The sequence below is a fragment of the Haliaeetus albicilla genome, chromosome 2, assembly GCF_947461875.1.
Source record: "Haliaeetus albicilla chromosome 2, bHalAlb1.1, whole genome shotgun sequence".
In the NCBI taxonomy this organism is placed as follows: Eukaryota; Metazoa; Chordata; class Aves; order Accipitriformes; family Accipitridae; genus Haliaeetus; species Haliaeetus albicilla.
The window spans coordinates 1,525,842-1,546,564 of record NC_091484.1 but is presented as its reverse complement, the minus strand read 5'-3'; the positions used below and the strand labels follow the sequence as shown (position 1 = coordinate 1,546,564).

Here is a 20,723-nt window from a genome sequence, read left to right as displayed (position 1 = left end):
CCGCTTCCCGCTAGAGAGGCCGTTCTCTGCGGGCCTCGGGGCATGCCGGGATGGGGCCGCCTCTCGTTGACCTCCGCCGAGCAGTCATGGCGGCGCCGCCGGTCCTCGTCCTCCTCTTCCTCCACCTCCTGGTGATGGCGGCGGGAGGAGGCGGCGGCGCGGCGCCCGCCTGGGACCCGGCCGGTTACCTGCTCTACTGTCCCTGCATGGGTGAGGCTCTCCCGCCCAGCGCGGAGCCCCCGGCGGAGGCCCCGGCTGAGCCCCGCTCTCGCCTCTCTTGCAGGCCGGTTCGGGAACCAGGCCGAACACTTCTTGGGAGCCCTGGCCTTCGCCCGCGATCTCAACCGGACCCTGGCCGTGCCGCCGTGGATCGAGTACCGCCACCATCGTCCGCCCTACACCAACGTGAGACCCTCCCCGGGGGGCTGGGCGGGGAGGGGGCGGCGGGCAGAGGGTCGTGGTCTTTCCTGGGGGGGAGGTAAGGTGCGGGGCCCGGGGAAGGGAAGTTTTGCTCCCCGGGGCTCTGCTGTGCGTTACCGGCAGCCGGTGAGCGAGGCGGGCCCTGTCCTCCCCAGCTGCACGTCCCCTACACGGAGCACTTCAAGCTGGAGCCGCTCCTGCGGTATCACCGCGTTATCAGCTTGGAGGACTTCATGGAGAAGCTGGCACCCGTTCACTGGCCTCCTGGCAAGCGAGTGGCTTACTGCTTCGAAGCGGCGGCTCAGAGAAGTGCTGACAAAAGCACTTGTCCCATGAAGGTGAGTTCCTCCTGCATCCCCTGCGGGCGCAGTTTAAGCCTGCTGCCGCTCCAAAAGGAGTGACCGGCTCTTTCAGGTCGCCATTGATTGCAGACTTAGGAGTTATCCACCCCAAATCAGTCTGTGCGGCGTTGCTTTCACCGCTTATCGGTGTGGCTTGGGGCGCCTTCGTGCTTTTCTTTGTCAGCAAATGCTGGGGGCTCAGGAAGATGGTCTGTGTGAGTAGGCGTTATCACTTCAGACTTGATTGTGAGCGCAAGGAGAACAGATCTGTAGCTTATCTTCTACTGGTCTCTGCCCGTTTCCCATTTGTGGTGCAGTTGTCCACCTGGTTTTAAAGCAACCTCTTTTAAATGCAAGTTTGAGAGCTGTGCTGTTCTTGTTCTTTAAGACAGCCTTTGCATTAGTTCTCAGTTAACTTTCCTTAATGCGTTTCGCTCTCTCCTTCCTGTGGAGCTGATATGTGACAAACAGGCTGCTGTATTCGGTCTGCTTTCCTCCTGTAACAGAAAAGCTCTTCAGCTTTGCTCCCCAGGATCTTGCTAGGTCTGTCGTTCAGGCTCTGTGTATGCACCAAATGAACGCTTGTCTTTCCTTTGCAGGACGGAAATCCATTTGGTCCCTTCTGGGATCAGTTCCAAGTGAATTTTGACAAGTCTGAGCTCTTCAAGGGAATCTCCTTCAGTTCTGCGTACAAGGACCACTGGATTCAAAGGTAGAGAGATGATGGAAAAGTGCTGGCATGCAACTAGAGAATAACTCACGAAAACAGTTCTGCTAGTCACTGTGTAAAGCCTTTGCATTTTGGGGGAGAGACTGAAGTGGTTAGTTAGCAATATAATTAAAAATCTTTGCGCTTTTTCCATTAAATATTCTCTGAGCATCCTCTTCCTGTGGGCAGTATTAGGCGTGAACTCTGTTAGCCTGATTGATTTCTCAGCCAGTAATATTTAGTTACAGTATTTATTGGCTACATATGTAATTATTCTTCAAAAAGAATTTGGCTCTTGGTTGCTGATCATGAACTGTATTTTGCTGGTTACCTCATGTTTTCAGAGCTACGAGTGACTTTAGTGGCATCATATCAGTAAGTTTCGGTGACAGAATTGCTCCAGTCTGAGGTGAAAACGTAAGCTCTCATTGCTTGGTAGCTCATCGCTATGTGTATGAGATTCTTAAGCCTTTTTGCCTGTCAAATACAAGGTCTGAGGTAAAATGCAGTGCCAGAGTTTTCTTCAATGTTGTGTTCAGATGGCAAAATAGTTAAAGCTGATCTAAATTTGAAGCAACAGATGCTGCATATTTCAGTGTGTTCATAGTTTCCATTCTAACCTTCGCGGTAGTCTTTGTGCAAGATGATGCATGGAAGGTTATGTGGTGTTTCAGATTGTTGGGGTTTTTTTCCTTAGGTTTTCACCCTCTGAGCACCCTGTACTCGCCTTACCTGGAGCTCCAGCCCAGTTTCCAGTCTTAGAGGAGCACCGGCCCCTCCATAAGTATATCGTGTGGTCTGATGAAATGGTGAAGAAAGGAGAAGCCTATATTCATTCTCTGCTGGTCAGGCCCTACGTAGGAATTCATCTGAGGATCGGCTCAGACTGGGTATGGCTCCTGTGTGAGGCTGGTTGCTGTAGCCTGTGCAGTTGCTATAGATGGTGGCTAAAGCTCTGTGGAAGAAGCTGTGCGAATTGGGGCTGTCCTTCTGGGGTGGCAGCCCGAACCCTGCTGGCATTCAGTAACTCGCTGTGTGTCAGCAATGCCGTTGGGATTCCTCTTTCAAACAGGCTGTAACGCTGCTGGCAGTGGCGGGGGACGTGGTGGTGTTTTCTCACACTGTTGCCGTTCAAATGTGGTATTTTCTCTTTTCTTCTTCCAATAGAAAAATGCTTGCAATATGTTAAAGGACGGGACGGCTGGGCCGCACTTCATGGCTTCACCTCAGTGCGTGGGCTATGACCGAAGCGCTGCGGTCCCTCTTACCATGGACATGTGCCTGCCAGACCTCAAAGAGATCAAGCGTGCTCTCAAGCTCTGGGTGGAAAAGACAGAAGCTAAATCTGTTTATATCGCTACTGATTCTGAGCCCTACACGACAGAAATACAGCAGTTCTTCGAAGGAAAGGTAGGTTTTTCAGAAACCCGTTCTGGCAGGAGTGCTTTAATAAAAACCTTCCTTGGATTCTGGCCCGTTGCTGCCACGGATGGCAGGCAGGCAGTTGTGTAATATGTTATTCACAGCCAAATATTGGCATCTCAAAGTAAATTTTACTCATAGCAATAAAAATTATACTGTAAAACTCTTCCTTTCCTGGAGGTTGAAGAGCATTATCCTGCATGGTAGTAAATTTCTCCTTGAAAAAGACTTCAATTAAATAAACCTAAGTGATTTTCAAAAATGTTTTGACATTTATCTATTCATAAATGAGTTATAGGGCAACTTAAGGCAGAATCCACTCTCTTTTTATTGTATATTCCCATGTCTAATATTATCCAAGACATTTGGATTGTAATAATAGATGACTGGATTCATCTGCTTTCCTTGTTTCTCCGCAGGTCAAGGTTGTAAGCTTGCAGCCGGAAGTGCCTCAGATTGATTTGTATGTTCTTGGCCAGTCTGATCATTTTATTGGGAACTGTGTCTCTTCGTTTACTGCCTTTGTGAAAAGAGAGCGCGACGTGCATGGAAGACCCTCTTCGTTTTTTGGCATGGACCACCCACCAAGATTACGGGATGAATTCTGACCAAAAGAGGAGCTGGCTCCATAGTTCTCAGGGCTCTGAGCTTGGTATCTTGCTGAGAGACCGCTTGGTGCTAATGTCATTCTGCGTGCAGAGCACGCTGCCAGGCTGCTGCAGACCTGCTTCAGCCCTGTGATACCCCTCACAGTCGCTTCTAGATTGTTCTGTCTGACTTCTCCTGTATTTCCAGCATGAGGTCAGACAGAAAAGAAGTTTTAAATCATGTAGTTTATAGGAAACTATAAACTATATATAATTTTTAAGACATAGCTTATATAGCTCTCCATTCTCACTATTTGGGGTCCACCAGCAATCATGATGAAGCAGCTGCTCAGATTTCCTCTTCTTCATTTTTTTTTTTTCTGTTAAATTTAAGTTTTACCTGGAGATGTTGTGAAGCTTCTTGTCCAAAACTGACCATAAGTTCTTTTTAAGTGCAAAGTATTGCCAGGAATATCACAGTCCCTGGAAAGGGAGTGCAAGGTAAAGCTCAGGACTGGAAATTAGCCCTGGGTTTTATTGAGTACCGCTGTTGCCTTACTAGAGCTGTGTCACCTCAGTGCCTCGGTTTCCATTCCCTCGTCAAAAGTGATTTCACGCCTGCTTCGCAGCGGTGCCATGGGGCACCTGGATCTCTTCAGTGGTGCTAGAGAAGTGCAGGGACGGGGGGCGTGTTTTAATGTGGCAGCTGCCTCTTCAGCCCATCTTTGTGTGGAACTGGGGAGAAGGCGTTTGCAGGAAGACAGGCGGGAGATCTTTCATAGCCAGTTGAGAGTTGGAGATTTAGGGCTCGTAGCTTTGTAGCTGTTGATGTCAGGTGGAGGTCTGTGGTAGGAATGAAACTGGCTTTGAGCAAAGACTTTTAAAGTAGCCATAGTGGGGTTGGTGTACGTTGTACCTAGGTCTGTGTTAATAGTTTCTCATTTTTGTCTATTTTCGTACCTTGTAAAATAACCCCTCTGACAATAGAACCCTTGTCTGGGGCTTAGTTCCAGGGGAGATAGCTGTGGGAAGTGTTCACTTATGGTGAAACAGCCGCCCAAAAAATGTTCATTTGGCCCAGTACGGTTTAGTGCCAGTAACGCTGATAATCCCGACGTGGTGAGACTCAACTTGAGCAGTGCCTTTTGGTATTCTTGTGACTTTATTTTTTTGTCCAAAGACTGACTACAGAACCCGCTGTTCCTTTTTTAAAAATGCCACTTAGGTGAAGCTGTGGTATCAGGGCTGGCTGCCTCTAGTGCACTACTAAAGAATGCTGTCTCGGCGTGTTTACGGGGCTTTAAATGTCTTTTTGGTGGTGGGTTTTTTTCCTCCTTGGAAATGTTCCTGAGCTTTGAAGGAGTTTGAAGGCTCAAGAGAGGGCTAAATGAGAAGGTCCACCAAATGTCAGGGTGGCAAAGACTCGTCTCGTTTCCTCAGTGCTGGCTTCCAGAAATTGGGGGGTTTGGTGGTTTCAGGCCCTCTGGCTGGGTGCCTGGATGCTGCCCGGCATTTCACTCGGCTTCGTGATCTTGGATGATGCCGCCTCATTATGGAGCAGGGGCAGCCTTTCTGCATCGTCTATGGGAAGACGATGTATTAAATGTTTTTTTTAAAAAAGGTATTTTTTGTAATAATAAAGACCTGATTTTGTATTCGCTCATACTGCACCGACATTCCTTCCTCCCTCGCGGGGTGCCCAGCAGCCGCACACCAGTTCCCTGCCCGTTTCCCAGGCTCCGGTTGGGGCAAAAAAACCCCAGGATTTTGGGGGTTTGGGGAGCGAGAGGTTCATCCCGGGGGGGGGGGAGCGGGCGGCCCCTTTGTCCCGGCTCCATCCGGGGCCGGTTGCTACGGAAATGGCAGCGTGGGGGGCGGGCGCGGGCGCGTTGCTAAGGAAGTGCGTCGAGGGGGCTTCTCGTCGCTTCCGGTGCCGCGGGAGGAGGCGGCCGTGCGGCTCCATGGTGACGGCGCAGGTGAGTCCGGCCCGGCCCGGCTCGGCTGGGCTGTACGTGGGCCCCGCCGCGGCCCTGTCACCCCCGCCCGTGTACGGCGGGGACCCTCCCCAAGGGGCCGCCGCGGCCCGGGGGCTCTCACCCCAGCGTCGGTCCGCCGGTACCCGCCGCTTCCCCCGGTGCCGCGCGGGTGTGACAGCCCGGGGTACCCGCTGCCCCTGTGGTGGCCTCCATTTGCACGACTGGGCACGGCCTCGGCTGCGGGGATGTCGGTCGGGGCAGCGAGAGAGGGAGGCGGCAGGCCCTGCCCGTGGGGAGGCCGCGGGTGGGTGTCCCCGTTTGGGCCGGTGTCTCCGTTTGGGCTGGTGTCTCCCTCCCCCCCGTCGCCGCCCCCGCCTCGGGGACGGCCCGCTGTCCCCGTCCCTCGGGCTGGGGGTCCAGGCTGTCCCCGGGAGCCCTTCCCTGCTGTACCTGGTGTCGCAGCGGCGAGGGTGGCGGGCGGCGCTCGGCTGAACTCATAACCAGAAACGAACTCGGGGTCCCGGCTGGAGTGGGGGTCCCGTACCCACCATCTTCCCCCGGGAGAAGGGGACAGCCGTGGGATGCCGTGCTGAAACAGATGGAGGTGACCACAGGCACGAAGCGAAATCGGGGTGCGCAGCAGCAGAGGTGATGCTGGGGATGTCCTGTTCGGGCCGTGGTGCGGTCAGCAGGGAAGGAAAGAGAAGGTTGGCTCATGAAGGAGTAAAAGACACAAGCAGTTAAGCCAAGACGTGAGGAACCCACAAATATTTGAAAGATTTAAACTGCAAGAAAGCGATGGAATTTTTTAAGTGGTACCTGCAGAGAGACGCGAGGGAAGGGTTTAGGCAGCATACCGAGAAAATCTTCCTGAGATCTTTAAACTTAAGCCAGGAAGCAGGGAAGCCTCAGGACTTCAGCCTGACAGGGGCAGGCGGGATACGTGACAGGTGGCCCGTCAGAGCGTAGCGTTCCCTGGACACGGCTGGCTGAGCACGCAGGTCCTGACTCCTGCAAGTTTCTGAAGAGAAGTGGTTACCTTAGCTTACCTTCAGGTTGTGGCATTGCTTGTTTTTTCAGGCACAGCCTTGTGTTGACTGAAATAAACAAAAATGCTTGGGTTTCTGCCCACCCTCCCCTCTTGGTTCACCTGGAGCACGTCTTCAAAGGCATTCATCTTGACCTTGACTCTTAGGGACCTGGCCCAGGTTGCTTTAGGCTGAACTAATTTCATGGACAAAGCCCTCTCCCTGTAGCAGAAGAGCGGGTGGCACGGTGGCCTTCCTGCTCCGGGCAGTTCAAACGTTGCCATGGAGTTTCTGGGGAATACAAACACTGCCAACTAATTGGTTTTATTTTTCAGTTACACACTTGGCTAAGTCTGAGAAGAAACATCATTTGTTATGCTTCCAGTAAACTTCACAGCAGTAGTTAAAATAATTGGAGATGATTTGTAATAGATTGTTATGAAAATAGCCCAAATCAGGGGTAAAAGAAGTTATTTGTGACTATAAAAAGAGACTTGCGAGTGAAATGGGGAAAGGTGTCAAAAGATTATCAAGATCACGTTGATGAGTTATACCCAGAGAAACGGCAAATATGCAACATAATTTTTGTTCAATGTACACCTCTGCGGAGGGGACACGCTGAATATTTCACTTCTAACTTCTGGGTGAGCTATGAACGGTGATGTATACTCTTGTGAAAAAAACCCAGTCTATGTGAAGATTAACTTAATTCTGATAATTTAATGTTAGTCACAGTTGCTTACAAAAGCAGCACTTCTCATCAAACTAGTATTTTGGATATTAATTATATAAAATAAATCAAGGCTCTGCTTTTCAGAATTCATGCCTAATTTGAGAATTTGCCAATGTGAACATTCACCATAATAATGCAGATAAATGAAGCAGCAGTTGTTATGTGACCCTGTCCAAAATAATTGTTTCTTGTGAACTTGAACTATAGGAGTATCTCTGGTAGATATGGAAGGAGAAGAGTCTATTTGTGTGTACAACTATTCATGATGAGTAGAGGGAGAGTTGCTTGTTGTGATTCTGCAAGACTTGTCCCCATTTCACATATTCTTTCTCTGCTGGTATTCTAGAATACATGTTCCTTGTGGGTCAGACAGTAAGGTCATCTTTATTTGGAGTTGTCAGTTAAGAGGGAAATGTTTTTATTCAGTAGCAATCCAAAATTCCTGTAGTAGTTTGAATTCACTGTGCAGGTTGTAAAGTGCTTCTTCTGGATGATTGTCCAGTTTGGTCAATTCAATGGACGTTTCTTATCTTCCTCCTGGTAGCTACCATGCACTTTCATGGGAATAGTGAGGAGCAAGGAGTTCCCCCTCACAAAAATAAGGAAGTTCCGAAGGCCATATTGAGGTTTCCATACAATTCTTAAACGTGTTTATTTGTTACTCTTGTGTTATTCTTTGTAGTGCAGACTGACAGTCTGAGTTTTGGGCTAGAAATGTTCTGCTTCCTTTCTCAGTCCTCTGGCTCTGCTCCTGAAGTTCTCTGTCACTGTGTTTGAGAAGCTCTCCTGATGCAATTATTGAGTAAAAAACAGTTGGGCAAAATCCGTGGGTTGCTGCAGATCCAGCTGGTACGTGGAACAGCGAGAGTGTCCTGAGGAGGCCAGACTGAATGCATGCTAGAGCTACCTGGGGTTTCCAGTGTGTATTACTTTTACATTTAGTTCCAGTTGGCGGAAATATCTCAGAGCTCTTCCTGAAAGATATTTTTGAAACAAACAAACAAACAAAAAAACCCAAACAAAACAAAAACCCAAACCTTATTAGAAATCACACAGCATTCCACAAGCTGTGCCGTTTAGATCTTCTGTGTAAGGCTGTTGCTTTAGCAGTAACACAATCTTTTTGTTCTGTTTTAAATGGCAGCTCATTGTGGTAATGACTGGGGGCATTTCTTCCTCTCTACCCAGAGTCATGAAGGACTTAGATCTGTGAACTGGGTTTCTGCAACATGAGTTTAGATTGATGCTGAATCTTGTAAACCTGATTCAGTTGGAACACCAGAGCAGAAGCATGGAGTGTAGTTCAGTAGGTTCATGTGCTTGGGCAGAGCTGGCTTTCATGGGAAATCCCAATAAAAGTATATTGCCAAAAGAAAAATAATAGCATAGATCTGTGTGAACAGTTGTGCTTGAAATATCTAAAGCAAGTATGGTTGTCTTCAGTTTCCCCATAAAAACAGATGTGTGAGTTCTAGCTGAGGAAGACACTCATGCCAGTTTGCAGGATCCTTACACAGGCGGCAGTCACATTACAGAAAGAGGAGGGTGGGCTTGAAGGAGTGAGTGCTTTATGAAATTTTTATAAGAAGTGATATGAAAGGAGCTTAAACTCACCTTCAGAAGTCTGAGAAGGGCAAACGCTGGCAGGTGTCCACTTCACACTGATGTCCTCTGGTTGCTTGAGCATTAGACGAGGCATAATGTAGATTACTCCACCTTTATAGCTTTTAATTCCCTTTATAGGGAATGCTGCTCTTTGTTTTAGGTGTGCTGATGATACCGGTGCAAAAAATATAAATGCAAGATCAACATTGACTGGGCAGTTTGGAAGTGGGGTAGAAAGACGAAGGGTTCTGAGGCTGTGGGCATGCTGAAAGTGGCCATCCAGCGTCAGGGGGAGCAGCTGTGCTTTGCCTGGGTGCCCCCTGGGACGAGCGTAGGACCAGAAGTGACTTTCAGTGTTGGGGTGTGAGGGGCCTGAACTTACAGGGCTGCAGCAGTGCCTTCCGTGGTGGCACGTCACAGGTATCCTATGGCAGCACGCACCCTTGCCTCGCTGCAATTAGGTGGTGGAAATATTCCTCTTTGTTGCCCACTGATTTCAGAGCCCACCTCACTGGGGTAGTTCACTCCCCTTACTGGTTTGTTTTACCATATTTGCGAGTGTTGGAAGACTGTGCTACATTCGGCGGCTTTAATGGTTTTCTTTGTAATGAGCTAGATTGCAAGACTGGGTGAAAACTTTTCTGCAACAATTATTTTCACTCGATTCTTGACAGAAAAAAAACATCAGTTTTCCCAAGTGTGGAAATGCAGAATATTCAGCGGATGTGATGCCTGGAAATGGACAAACTGTTTAATGATTTTATCTTGAATCCTTGCAGCTGCTGCAGCCCAATTAAAGATCTATTATTCTGTAAGCAGGCATCTAGAAAGTGATTTTAAAAGTGTAATGCACAAGAGGAAAAAAAACATTTGGGTGGCATTCCAGGGAACTGCTGTCATTTAAAAAATACCCAGGCATAAGTTTTAAACCTTCTGTGGCAGGGTGATCCTCATGACACATCTGTCCTGGTTTTGTCTGGGACAGAGTTAATTTTCTTTCTAGTGGCTGGTATAGTGTTATATTTTGGATTTAGTATGAGAATAGTGTTGATAACACACTGATGTTTTCAGTTGTTGCTGAGTAGTGTTTAGACTAAGTCAAGGATTTTTCAGCTTCTCATGCCCAGCCAGCAAGAAGGCTGGAGAGGCACAAGAAGTTGGGAGGGGACACAGCCAGGACAGCAGACCCAAACTGGCCAAAGGGGTATTCCATACCATGTAACATTATGCCCAGTATATAAACTGGGGGGAGTTGGCCAGCAGGGGCGCAGATTGCTGCTCAGGAACTAACTGGGCATCGGTTGGTGAGTGGTGAGCAATTGCATTGTACATCACTTGTTTTGTATATTCCAATTCTTTTATTATTATTGTCATTTTATCATCATCATCATTATTATTATTTTCTTCCTTTCTGTCCTATTAAGCTGTCTTTATCTCAATCCACAAGGTTTACTTTTTTCCAATTCCTTCTCCACACCACTGGGTGTGGGGAAGTGAGCGAGCAGCTGCATGGGGCTTAGTTACTGGCTGGGGTTGAACCACGACAACATCACGTCACATGTAAGGGGATTGTAATATAAATGTCTCAAACATATGAGCAGTTTTTATCAATACATAGGAGGTGTAAGAATAGGCGACTCTGAAAATACTGTATTTATAATTTACAGTCTGTCTTGAATTTTGGTAGGTAGGTGAAGCACTTAATCAAAGCACCTGACTGATTCCCTTTTGAGAGCCTGAGCAATATGGAGAGAGCAAGCCTGTACTGGATTTTCAAAGTATGAGGTTTAAAACAGAAAGCCTGACTGCAAAGGGAATCAATGGCAAAGTATTATATTATTTTTATAAATAGTTTAAAAAGCATATGATTATTTTTAAGGGTCAAGAAAAGGATCTCTACCAACTGTAAAGATGTGATTTGATGAAGATTTTTTTTTTTGCAGCAGAGTTTGTAGAAATGATACCGTTTGATGGACAGGCTTTGGTAAAATCACACTGTCTCAGTTCAGGCCTTTTTAATGTTTTCATGTTGTACGTTATTTTTATTCTTCAAAATCCCTTGCAACTTAATGAATGCAAAATGGTGCTTGAATAGATGACTCAAATCTTTGGCTTTGTGAAAAATTGTCACCTGCAGAAAACTGCCTTCACATATTCCTCCTTTGTTTCTGTTTTAGGTTTCTAGCACGGGTTCATCCTCGATCAGATCACGCCAGCCACAGACCTGCTGTCATGTCTAAGTTAAAGAGCTCTGAGTCTGTTAGGGTGGTGGTACGATGCCGGCCAATGAATAGCAAAGAGAAGACAGCTTCCTATGAAAAAGTTGTTAACGTGGATGTCAAGTTAGGGCAGGTCTCAGTGAAGAATCCACGGGGAACATCTCATGAACTGCCTAAAACTTTCACCTTTGATGCTGTGTATGACTGGAATTCCAAACAGGTTGAACTCTACGATGAGACCTTCAGACCTCTCGTGGACTCTGTTCTGCAAGGGTTTAATGGGACAATCTTTGCATATGGGCAGACTGGGACAGGGAAAACATATACAATGGAAGGGGTGCGTGGTGATCCTGAAAAAAGAGGGGTCATCCCCAATTCATTTGATCACATCTTCACCCATATCTCTAGATCTCAAAATCAGCAATACCTAGTTAGAGCATCTTACTTGGAAATATACCAAGAAGAAATCAGAGACTTGTTATCAAAGGATCAGTCCAAGCGGCTGGAGTTAAAGGAGAGACCAGACACAGGAGTGTATGTTAAGGATTTGTCCTCCTTTGTTACAAAAAGTGTCAAAGAGATAGAGCACGTCATGAATGTGGGAAACCAAAATCGCTCTGTTGGTGCCACCAACATGAACGAACACAGCTCTCGATCTCATGCCATTTTTGTGATCACTATCGAATGCAGCGAGTTAGGACTTGATGGGGAGAATCACATCCGTGTTGGGAAACTCAACCTGGTAGACCTTGCAGGCAGCGAGCGGCAAGCTAAGACTGGAGCACAGGGGGAAAGGTTAAAGGAAGCTACTAAAATCAATCTCTCTCTCTCAGCTTTGGGCAACGTTATCTCTGCCCTAGTAGATGGCAAAAGCACACACATTCCATACCGGGACTCAAAGCTGACTAGGTTACTTCAAGACTCATTAGGTGGCAATGCCAAAACTGTGATGGTGGCCAATATAGGCCCTGCCTCTTACAACGTAGAGGAGACTCTGACAACACTGAGATATGCCAATCGTGCCAAAAACATCAAGAACAAGCCGCGAGTGAATGAGGATCCTAAGGATGCACTGCTACGAGAATTCCAGGAAGAGATTGCTCGACTCAAGGCACAGTTGGAAAAACGGTCTATTGGCAAAAGAAAGAGGAGGGAAAGGAGGAGAGATGGTGGGGAAGAGGAGGAGGACACTGAAGAGGGCGAGGATGAAGGAGATGACAAAGATGACTATTGGAGGGAGCAACAAGAAAAGCTGGAGATTGAGAAGAAGGCTATAGTTGAGGATCACAGCTTGGTAGCAGAAGAAAAGATGAGACTGCTGAAAGAGAAGGAGAAGAAAATGGAGGACCTGAGGCGAGAGAAGGAAGCAACAGAAATGTTGAGTGCTAAAATCAAGGTAGAATTCTTCCTGGTCATGCTTTTTGAAAGCAATTTATTTAGGCTGTGGGGAAAATAGAGGGTTTCCCAATTCGGAAAGATATTTCACAAGAGGTTTCCAGGATAGTGATTCGCGTTTAGATTGGAAGATTTTAAAATAAACTATTTGTAGACAGAAGTTGAACTTTCCACCATTGATTACATATTTCAATATTCATGAGTTGTTGCATTGTTCTTATGTACCAATCTTGTAGCATCTTAAGCAATCAGCGCAATAAAATGTGATGATACATCTTTTCACAAGCTGTAGCAACAAAGATGCTTCATTCTGTCACAGATCACTAACAAGTTTTTTACAGGAGAGCACGCATCTTGGTTCTTCAGCTTTGCCACACATTGCAGCAGTGGGTAATTCTAAGCAAGTCACTGTTTCATTAATCCCACAGTTTTATAGAAAATTTAAGAAATAGCAATTCTTGTAGCAGCTGACTTGAAAGAGAACCTTAAATAAGGGAGCTGCCCTGAAGAATTTGTATCTATATGAGAGAAAGTTACATTCTTTGGTCACTGAGAGAAACTTCTGTCCCTGTTTTTTCCTTTCAGGCAATGGAAAGCAAGCTTCTGGTGGGAGGGAAAAATATTGTGGATCACACAAATGAACAGCAGAAAATCCTGGAACAGAAACGACAGGAAATTGCAGAACAGGTATAGGGAAGAATATTTGTTATTTTGTATAAAAGGCCTAGCTGCAGAACTTTTATAAAATGTTGTATCAGGAGAAACTATAAGAAAATGTACCCAGGGTTAACCCTAAAATTGGTTTAATGGCAATCACTAATTTCAAAAGAAGGGGGAAGGGCTTGTGTCCTATTTGTCATTGTATGAAATATGTAAAGAAGGTTTATAATAGTTTTCTTCCAGCTTTTCACATTAAACATTTATGTCCTGTCTTGATGGGAGCTGTCTATAAGTGAAGAAATAATTGGAAGACCTCAGAGAGTGACAGTTCAGCCATTAGCTCAAGGGAGGGATGTTTACTATGTGCTAAAAGTTTATTTTCTGTTATGCATTTTTAGTTGGTGATTCTTTAAGTGCAGTGACTAGTGCGAATTGATAAAAAGAAAAAAAAAGAATCTAAACATGACATTTGATTCCTTTAATTGAAGCTTGAGCACTTATTCACACTATCTGATTTTAGTAGCAAAATAAGGACAAAGAAGTGTTAATGTTTCTGGTATTTCTAAGGCAAGAGATAGGAAGAAATAGAAGCTAAAGCAAAAGCCCTGGAACACAGGGAAGTGAAAACATCCTGAGTGTTGGTTTCATGTATGTCAGCCTGGAGGTGGCAATGTAATTGTGGTCTTTAATATTGTATGTCACCTTCTTCAGAAACGTCGTGAGCGAGAGATCCAGCAACAGATGGAAAGTCGGGACGAGGAAACACTAGAGCTGAAGGAGACCTATAGTTCTCTTCAGCAAGAGGTGGACATAAAGACCAAAAAACTCAAAAAGGTAAAAAGAAAATGATTCCATGTTTAGTGGAATTCCTAGGATTAGGAATAAAATCAACTTGTGTGTGAAAGTGAAAGGAACATTGGCAAGTTATGACTTTGGCTCTTGTTGTCTGTTCCAGTTATTTTCCAAGCTGCAAGCTGTGAAGGCAGAGATCCATGATCTCCAAGAAGAGCACATCAAGGAGCGCCAGGAACTGGAACAGACCCAGAATGAACTTACTAGGGAACTAAAGCTAAAGTAGGTCCCATCACTTCATTGCCTGCTATTGACTGTAACAGAGATGGTTTCTTTGGGTGGGGAGTGGAGGAACTGCATTGCATGTGCTTGTGGAACAAGATTTAAACATGAGAAAACTAAAACATTCCTCCTTTTCCAGGGCTGTATTAAGTCAGCGGGAGCAGAGCAGTGGAGAATGTCACCTGCTAATTATGTTTCTTGTATATTTCTCATTTTTGTGGTTGCATGTAGGCACCTGATTATTGAAAATTTTATTCCCTTGGAAGAAAAGAATAAGATCATGAACAGATCATTCTTTGATGAAGAGGAAGACCAGTGGAAACTGCATCCCATAACCCGTCTGGAGTGAGTGTACTTCTAATCTTGTCTTGGGATGGAATTATAGGTCACAGAAAACCTTCTAGCTGCAAGGCACCCTAAAAGAGGGATTGAACTGGGGATTTAAACTGGCCCTCTAGAGTTTGTAGCTTCTTGCTGCACAATAAAATAAAAAATTTTATTCCTCTTAGTAGGTTGCATAAAATAGGAATGTACAGTTAGGAGAATTCTTGGAAGATTAGGATTTTTCTTCCAGATGAGACCAATAATTATATGTAAAATATATGTAATAGTGCATTCACCATTAAAATAGCAGTAAATTCCTAGCATATTTCTTCCCTGTTTTAGACAGGTGTCGTGGTTTAACCCCAGCCAGCAACTAAGCACCACGCAGCCGCTCACTCACTCCCCCCCATCCAGTGGGATGGGGGAGAAAATCGGGAAAAGAAGTAAAACTCGTGGGTTGAGATAAGAACGGTTTAATAGAACAGAAAAGAAGAAACTAATAATGATAATGATAACGCTAATAAAATGACAACAGTAGTAATAAAAGGATTGAAATGTACAAATGATGCGCAGGGCAATTGCTCACCACCCGCCAACTGACACCCAGCCAGTCCCCCTTCCCAGTTCCTAAACTAGATGGGACGTCACATGGTATGGAATACACTGTTGGCCAGTTTGGGTCAGGTGCCCTGGCTGGGCATGAGAAGCTGAAAAATCCTTGACTATAGTCTAAACACTGCTGAGCAACAACTGAAAACATCAGTGTTATCAACATTCTTCACATACTGAACTCAAAACATAGCACTGTACCAGCTACTAGGAAGACAGTTAACTCTATCCCAGCTGAAACCAGGACAACAGGAAAGCTCTCAAAAATAATAGTAATTATTATTATTATTATTATTATGAGAGCTGTGGCTAGATCCTGCCTCTCTACACAGAAAGTTCTCTACAGCAAATTTAGACAGTTGGGTGCAGCTGAGTGCATCTGCGGTCTGTATAGTAAAAATATGTAGAAATCCTCCCCTTTGTGCAGGGAACAGATGACGCAGGATAACTGTCGTCTTGTCTCTGACTGTAGAGAGCTGTTCCTGCAAATGCAGCCTAGGTAGTTTCTGCTCTCTTGAAACATATTTCTGTGTGGAATTTGCAGATGTTTAACTCATAAACTCCAAGAGGAGTCTTTATTTTTGGTGTATCAGACTGAGCATCCATTTTTCTCTAGTAACCAGCAGATGATGAAAAGACCGGTATCTGCTGTAGGATACAAAAGGCCACTGAGTCAACATGCCAGGACGTCCATGATGATTCGTCCGGAGGCTCGGTACAGGGTAAGCCCAGATGTGGATAAGCCTTCCTGTGTTCACCCTCCTGATCAGGGGAATGTGAATTTCAGAGGATTGATTGTTAGTCCTTCTATGGGATGTAAATTTTTAGTGTCCTGCATACATTTATAAATTACTTCAGAATAAGCTTGTGGAGGGAAGAGAAACAATTTGTATGAAAACACGCAGGTGTTGATTCTGGTTTTACTGTCTCAGGCAGAGAACATCGTATTACTGGAACTTGACATGCCCAGCCGAACAACGAGAGACTATGAAGGTCCAGCCATTGCTCCCAAAGTTCAGGCAGCTCTAGAAGCAGCTCTGCAGGATGAAGATGAGATACAGGTGGATGCTTCAACCTTTGAGAGCTCTTCAAATAAAAAATCAAAACCCAGGTGAGTTGGACTTTTAGTAAGCAGACTAGCCAACAGTACAGGTACAAGTACAATTGCTATCTGTCAGCACTTCTTGTCAGTGAAGTTAAGGTGAGCTTGGCTGTAAAGCAGAGAAAGAGAGAAAGGAACATAGGACAGAAGAGAAAGCTGAGACTGATGAGAAAATAAATCCAGTAAAAACAATCAGCTTTTGGAAGATTAATTTTGACAAGTAACAGGTGACATTGTTGGGGCTTTTTGTTTATTTTTTCATTTTTACTTCTTCAGGCCTAAAACTGGAAGGAAATCAGGGGGATCCTCTTCAGCAGGCACCCATAGTTCTCAGCTCTACCCTCAGTCCCGAGGGCTGGTTCCAAAGTAAAACCAGCAGTTCCTCTCCAGGGCACGAACAGCCTTTGCCTTCTGAGAGCAGAGACAAGTAAAAACCTGCAGAGAGAACTCCCAGCCAGACTCCAGCCCCTTTCCCCTGGAGATGGCCTCTTTGCTGTTTAACTGACTTGTGCCAGTCCAGGTGCACTGAGCCACAGGAAGATACGTGCTTGCAAATCCGCATTTGGCCTCTGTGGGAAACAGATTTTAGTTAGGAAATCAGAAATGCATGAGGTACGTTAAAGTGTTTTAGAAGCAATGGGAAGCATGGGGATCACCTCACAGCATCACCGTCTCTCCTTCTGCACTAGCCCTTTTGCTGCACTGGGCTTTTTTGCTGTTGGGCAATAAGAAGACAGAGTTGAAAGTCATCTCAACAGAACCACCACTCCAGAGCTCTATAGTGAGAACCAAATGAGGCTAAAAAGCAGAGGATCTGTTCAAACTTGACTAGGTGCATAGTTTTTCTTCTTCCTGCTTGAAAGACTGGCATCGTCATTGGGGGTTAAGAAGTTGGTCTGAACAGGCAGGATGGAAGCGGTCAGCGTGTACTCACCACCCAATAGCTATGCCTCACTTTAGAGCTGTAGGACAAAAAAGGGGTCTTGAAAGCAACTTTGCCCTCTCTAGAAAGGAAGCAGTAGAAACTGAAGTCCTTTCCTTGTTTACAGGCATAAGTAAGAGCTCCTCTAAACTGACCTCCTACAGACCTCACCCCTACCAACAGAAACCACCTTGTCAAAGAATACATCTGCATACCAGTGCCAGCTCCACAGCTTTCTTCCTCTCTCTTGCCTCCATCTTTACCCCTGGCATTTGAAACCAGTGTCCATATGAAGTCTTTAAACCATGGGGTGGCATATGGCCATTTTCTCTTGTCTCCCACCATTCACAGGAAATGTAGCATTGGCTCAGAGCTATCTTCCTGGCAGGCTCACGGGGCTGCCTCTGCCCTCCCCTGTAAGCTGGGCAGAGGGTAGAGCACCGTAATGTGGAGCTGCCTTTGAGTGCACTGTTCTTGTAAGTATGGTCCCTTCCCTTGGTGTCTAAGGAGGTTCAGCATTCGGTACCTTTTGTGCCTCACCTGTTCCACATTAGAAGCTTTCCCTTTGCACGTCCCAGCCCGTGCAGAGCCCACTGGGAGTGAAAGCACATATAACCGAGTCTGGGTAATGGAATCTGGTATTAATTCCAGGGGTTTTACTTTGAAAACAAGGGAGGAAGACCTCCTGCTTTTGACGGTCTCTTTGCAAAGCTGCCCTATGACTAAACCAGGCTCCTGTAATGCAGCAGGCTTGTGTGGCAGGGTAGAGGGACGTGGAACTGCCATGCTGAGGACAGAGTAAGGTGTCCCTGTCTAGTGTCTCACAGCTCATTCGTAAGTTTTAGTTCACTGTATATTGAGACTTGGGATGTTACTTTTTCTGGTTGCTGTTGGCTGTCATCCTATGAACGTTTTTACCTATTTCCTCTCCCCCACTGATGACTTCCTCCAGACTGACATGTGTGAGTGTATGAGGACTTGCCTGGTTTTAGAAATGCTCTGATGTGTGGACTCTGCCTTGTGTGCTCGTTAAGTATCTGCTGAGTGACTTCACCGAGGCTGGAGAACTCCATTCTGTCTGACCCCCATGAGCAGAAGGAACCGAACGCTCAGCACAGCTCACCTCTGCATCTTGCGGGCATGGTGCCTCGGTGAGCCAGCTGCCCAGGTGGGCCCGGTTAAACGCTAACTCAGCTGCTTTGATTCATGGAGTGCTTTTCTGGACCACAGGATTAATATATATATATACACACACACACACACATATATATATGCATATATGTATATATATATTAGTTTTGGTGGAGGAAAGACGAGTTTGCTTATAATTGAGACAGCAAGCATCTGACAAATTTCTTTCAACCTGAACATGGAAACCTGGCATAATCTTCCTTTTTATAAAGCACTGTTTATGTACAGAGAGCCTTTTAACTGGCTCTTGTTGCATAATATAACGTCACCTTCTCTTCCCTCTCCTCCCTCTTTTCTCTCTAGCACATTATCTTCTGTACTTGGACATTTTAAAAGATGATTGTATGGTGTAAATGCTCAGAGAATTGAAATGAAACAAGGCGGGGTCTAAAACCTGAAATAGCAACAAAATATATAACCACGTATATGTACATACCTATGTACACGTATGTTTTTTGTGAATAATACATACACAGACACATCTGTGTCTGCACATGCGCACACTCTTCTTCAGTCGCTACTATTCCATAGGGAATTCTATATTAAACTCATATGCTGGAAACTCCCCTTGTGGCAGGACTGGTACAGTGGAAATTGCTGTGCAAACCCAAACTGTTCTCGTTTTAGTGTTGATAAGCTAGCTGGTTAATATGTCAGAAAGGCTCTGCTTTTAATTCTGTAGAAATTCACTAGCAAGGTTAAAGAAGTTCAATAGGGTGGAAAAAGAATAAAACTGCATATTTAGTCATTGTATTTAAACTGGAGCTGTGGTTGGAAATTTGGTTAGCATATTCACGGGCAATCTCAGATTGTTACAGAAGCTTTTAGAGTCTCATTCCAATGGACTTACCCTCGACCAGATACTCAGTGGCACCGATAGTAAGATAAAATACATTGTCTTAAGCTGTACAAGACGTACTGAGCTCCGGGTTGAAGTTTTTAAGAAACATTCCTGCCGAGTTTGCCCCTCTCTGCGTGTTATCTGAACCATCTGGGCTTCCTGCAGGTTAACGGCCAAAGACAGGAAATCCAGCTGACTTCTGGAAGAGGCCCTCGGACAGCGTGCGCCATCATAGTTTCTTCATAGGAATGTTTAACATCCTTCTCGTCTTTGCTCTGATCTGTATAATGGGATCTTTTTTTAAAAAGTGACATGGAGCAGACGTTGGCCCCTGGCTCTGGGAGCAAGCACCGCATGACGCTGAAGCATAGGAATTAAAGCACTTTCTTAAAATCCTTAACATAGGTCCAGCGCCTTTTTTAAAATGTTTGCATGCTGCTTGAATCTTCTAAAACACATACCTCTGTCATAGCATCTCGGGCTACGCTGATGCATTATACAGATCAGATCAGACTTGGGTTGAGTATTTTTTTTTTAGGTGTAGTAAGTCTGCCTTCATTGAATATAGAGCGCTTGCTGAGTTTCAGTGAGACACCTGTAAACCTGGATCTGTCTGTCCTCTCTTCTGTCTGTGACGGTTAATGTGCACCAGGCTTTAAACGGTTCAGTGCGACTCCTGTGGGTCTGTTTCTGCTGCGTTAAAACACAAATTGGAAACGATAACCTGCAAAAGCCATAATTAGATGCAGAGAGGGAACTGAAATGAGAACACTGGTCCTGTCTGCGCTGCACCCTGCAGTGGGAGGTTTAACTCTCTGTGGTCCAGGCACTTACTACCTTCTTCGGTCCTCTCTTTCTTTCTGAAACGGAGTGCCCGAGGCTCTCCCCGCGGGCACAGCTGTCCATATGAGAACTCACAGCTCCTTGGAGATACACCGATCTCCGCCTTTTCTTAGGTGATCTGTAGACAAAGAACCTGTCAATAGTTCTGTCCATAGTTTTACAGCTTGTATTTATTTGTATCATCTCTTTTGTCTAGGAATGTAAAGTGATCCTAAAATACAACGTGTAATAAAAGTCAATAAGATTTATTGCATCTATCAAAATGTGCCCGTTTTTCGTTATTTGTAAGCAATGGCAGGGTTTGGCAACTTTATGTTTTACAAGGCCTGACGTTATTTTTCTTCCAAGGAAAAAAAGCATCTCTGGGCAAACTCCGAAGCAGTAGAACGTAAGCAAGAGTAGAACTGCCTGACGTCGTGGCAGTGTCCAGCACCTCAGGAACCACGAGTGCTGCAGAGCCCCGGCCGGGGTCCCTGCCTGATGGCGGGCTAAGCCAGACGAGCCGGCAGGCCCCGGTGCTCCTCGCTAGAGGGAAGCGACGAGGGCGGCGGCGGTAACGGGCGGGCAGAAGGAGCCCACACCCGCAAGCGGTGTCGATTGAAATGAGTCCAACACCAGCGACTTCTGCCCGTGGTGGCTCGGCTCCGTGGGGTAGAAGCTGCCTCAGGGCATAACCCGGGTCGTGAAACGCGAACAGCCGGAGCCCTCAGCCGGGGAGCAGC

General features: G+C 45.8%; 2 protein-coding genes across 4 annotated transcripts; both read left to right on the top strand.

The window, feature by feature from the left end:
- The first annotated feature begins 3 nt into the window (after nt 1-3).
- POFUT1 (protein O-fucosyltransferase 1) lies at nt 4-5,142 on the top strand. The gene is made up of 7 exons (XM_069801491.1): nt 4-210; nt 284-405; nt 576-758; nt 1,361-1,473; nt 2,168-2,360; nt 2,638-2,880; nt 3,312-5,142. The coding sequence occupies exons 1-7, from the start codon at nt 51-53 to the stop codon at nt 3,498-3,500; spliced, it is 1,203 nt and encodes a 400-aa protein (XP_069657592.1). The 5' UTR covers nt 4-50; the 3' UTR covers nt 3,501-5,142.
- A 246-nt stretch (nt 5,143-5,388) lies between these two features.
- On the top strand, nt 5,389-20,264 carry KIF3B (kinesin family member 3B). 3 transcript variants are annotated; one of them, XM_069801434.1, is made up of 9 exons: nt 5,389-5,455; nt 10,999-12,436; nt 13,021-13,122; nt 13,807-13,929; nt 14,051-14,169; nt 14,401-14,514; nt 15,719-15,824; nt 16,035-16,213; nt 18,079-20,264. In XM_069801434.1, the coding sequence occupies exons 2-9, from the start codon at nt 11,054-11,056 to the stop codon at nt 18,098-18,100; spliced, it is 2,148 nt and encodes a 715-aa protein (XP_069657535.1). In that variant the 5' UTR covers nt 5,389-5,455; nt 10,999-11,053; the 3' UTR covers nt 18,101-20,264. The 3 variants fall into 3 exon arrangements, with proteins under 3 accessions (XP_069657535.1, XP_069657543.1, XP_069657524.1); XM_069801442.1 differs by having other exon boundaries at nt 17,254-20,264; XM_069801423.1 differs by having other exon boundaries at nt 16,481-20,264.
- The last annotated feature ends 459 nt before the right edge of the window (nt 20,265-20,723 follow it).

Bases quoted from the DNA above. Each gene is read 5' to 3' on its own strand.
- POFUT1 (XM_069801491.1), top strand. From the start codon at position 51: ATGGGGCCGCCTCTCGTTGACCTCCGCCGAGCAGTCATGGCGGCGCCG. The intron at 1,474-2,167 runs GTAGAGAGATGA...TTTTTTCCTTAG, and splicing joins AAGGACCACTGGATTCAAAG to GTTTTCACCCTCTGAGCACC. The intron at 2,361-2,637 runs GTATGGCTCCTG...TTCTTCCAATAG, and splicing joins TGAGGATCGGCTCAGACTGG to AAAAATGCTTGCAATATGTT.
- KIF3B (XM_069801423.1), top strand. From the start codon at position 11,054: ATGTCTAAGTTAAAGAGCTCTGAGTCTGTTAGGGTGGTGGTACGATGC. The intron at 13,930-14,050 runs GTAAAAAGAAAA...TGTCTGTTCCAG, and splicing joins AGACCAAAAAACTCAAAAAG to TTATTTTCCAAGCTGCAAGC. The intron at 16,214-16,480 runs GTGAGTTGGACT...TTACTTCTTCAG, and splicing joins AATAAAAAATCAAAACCCAG to GCCTAAAACTGGAAGGAAAT.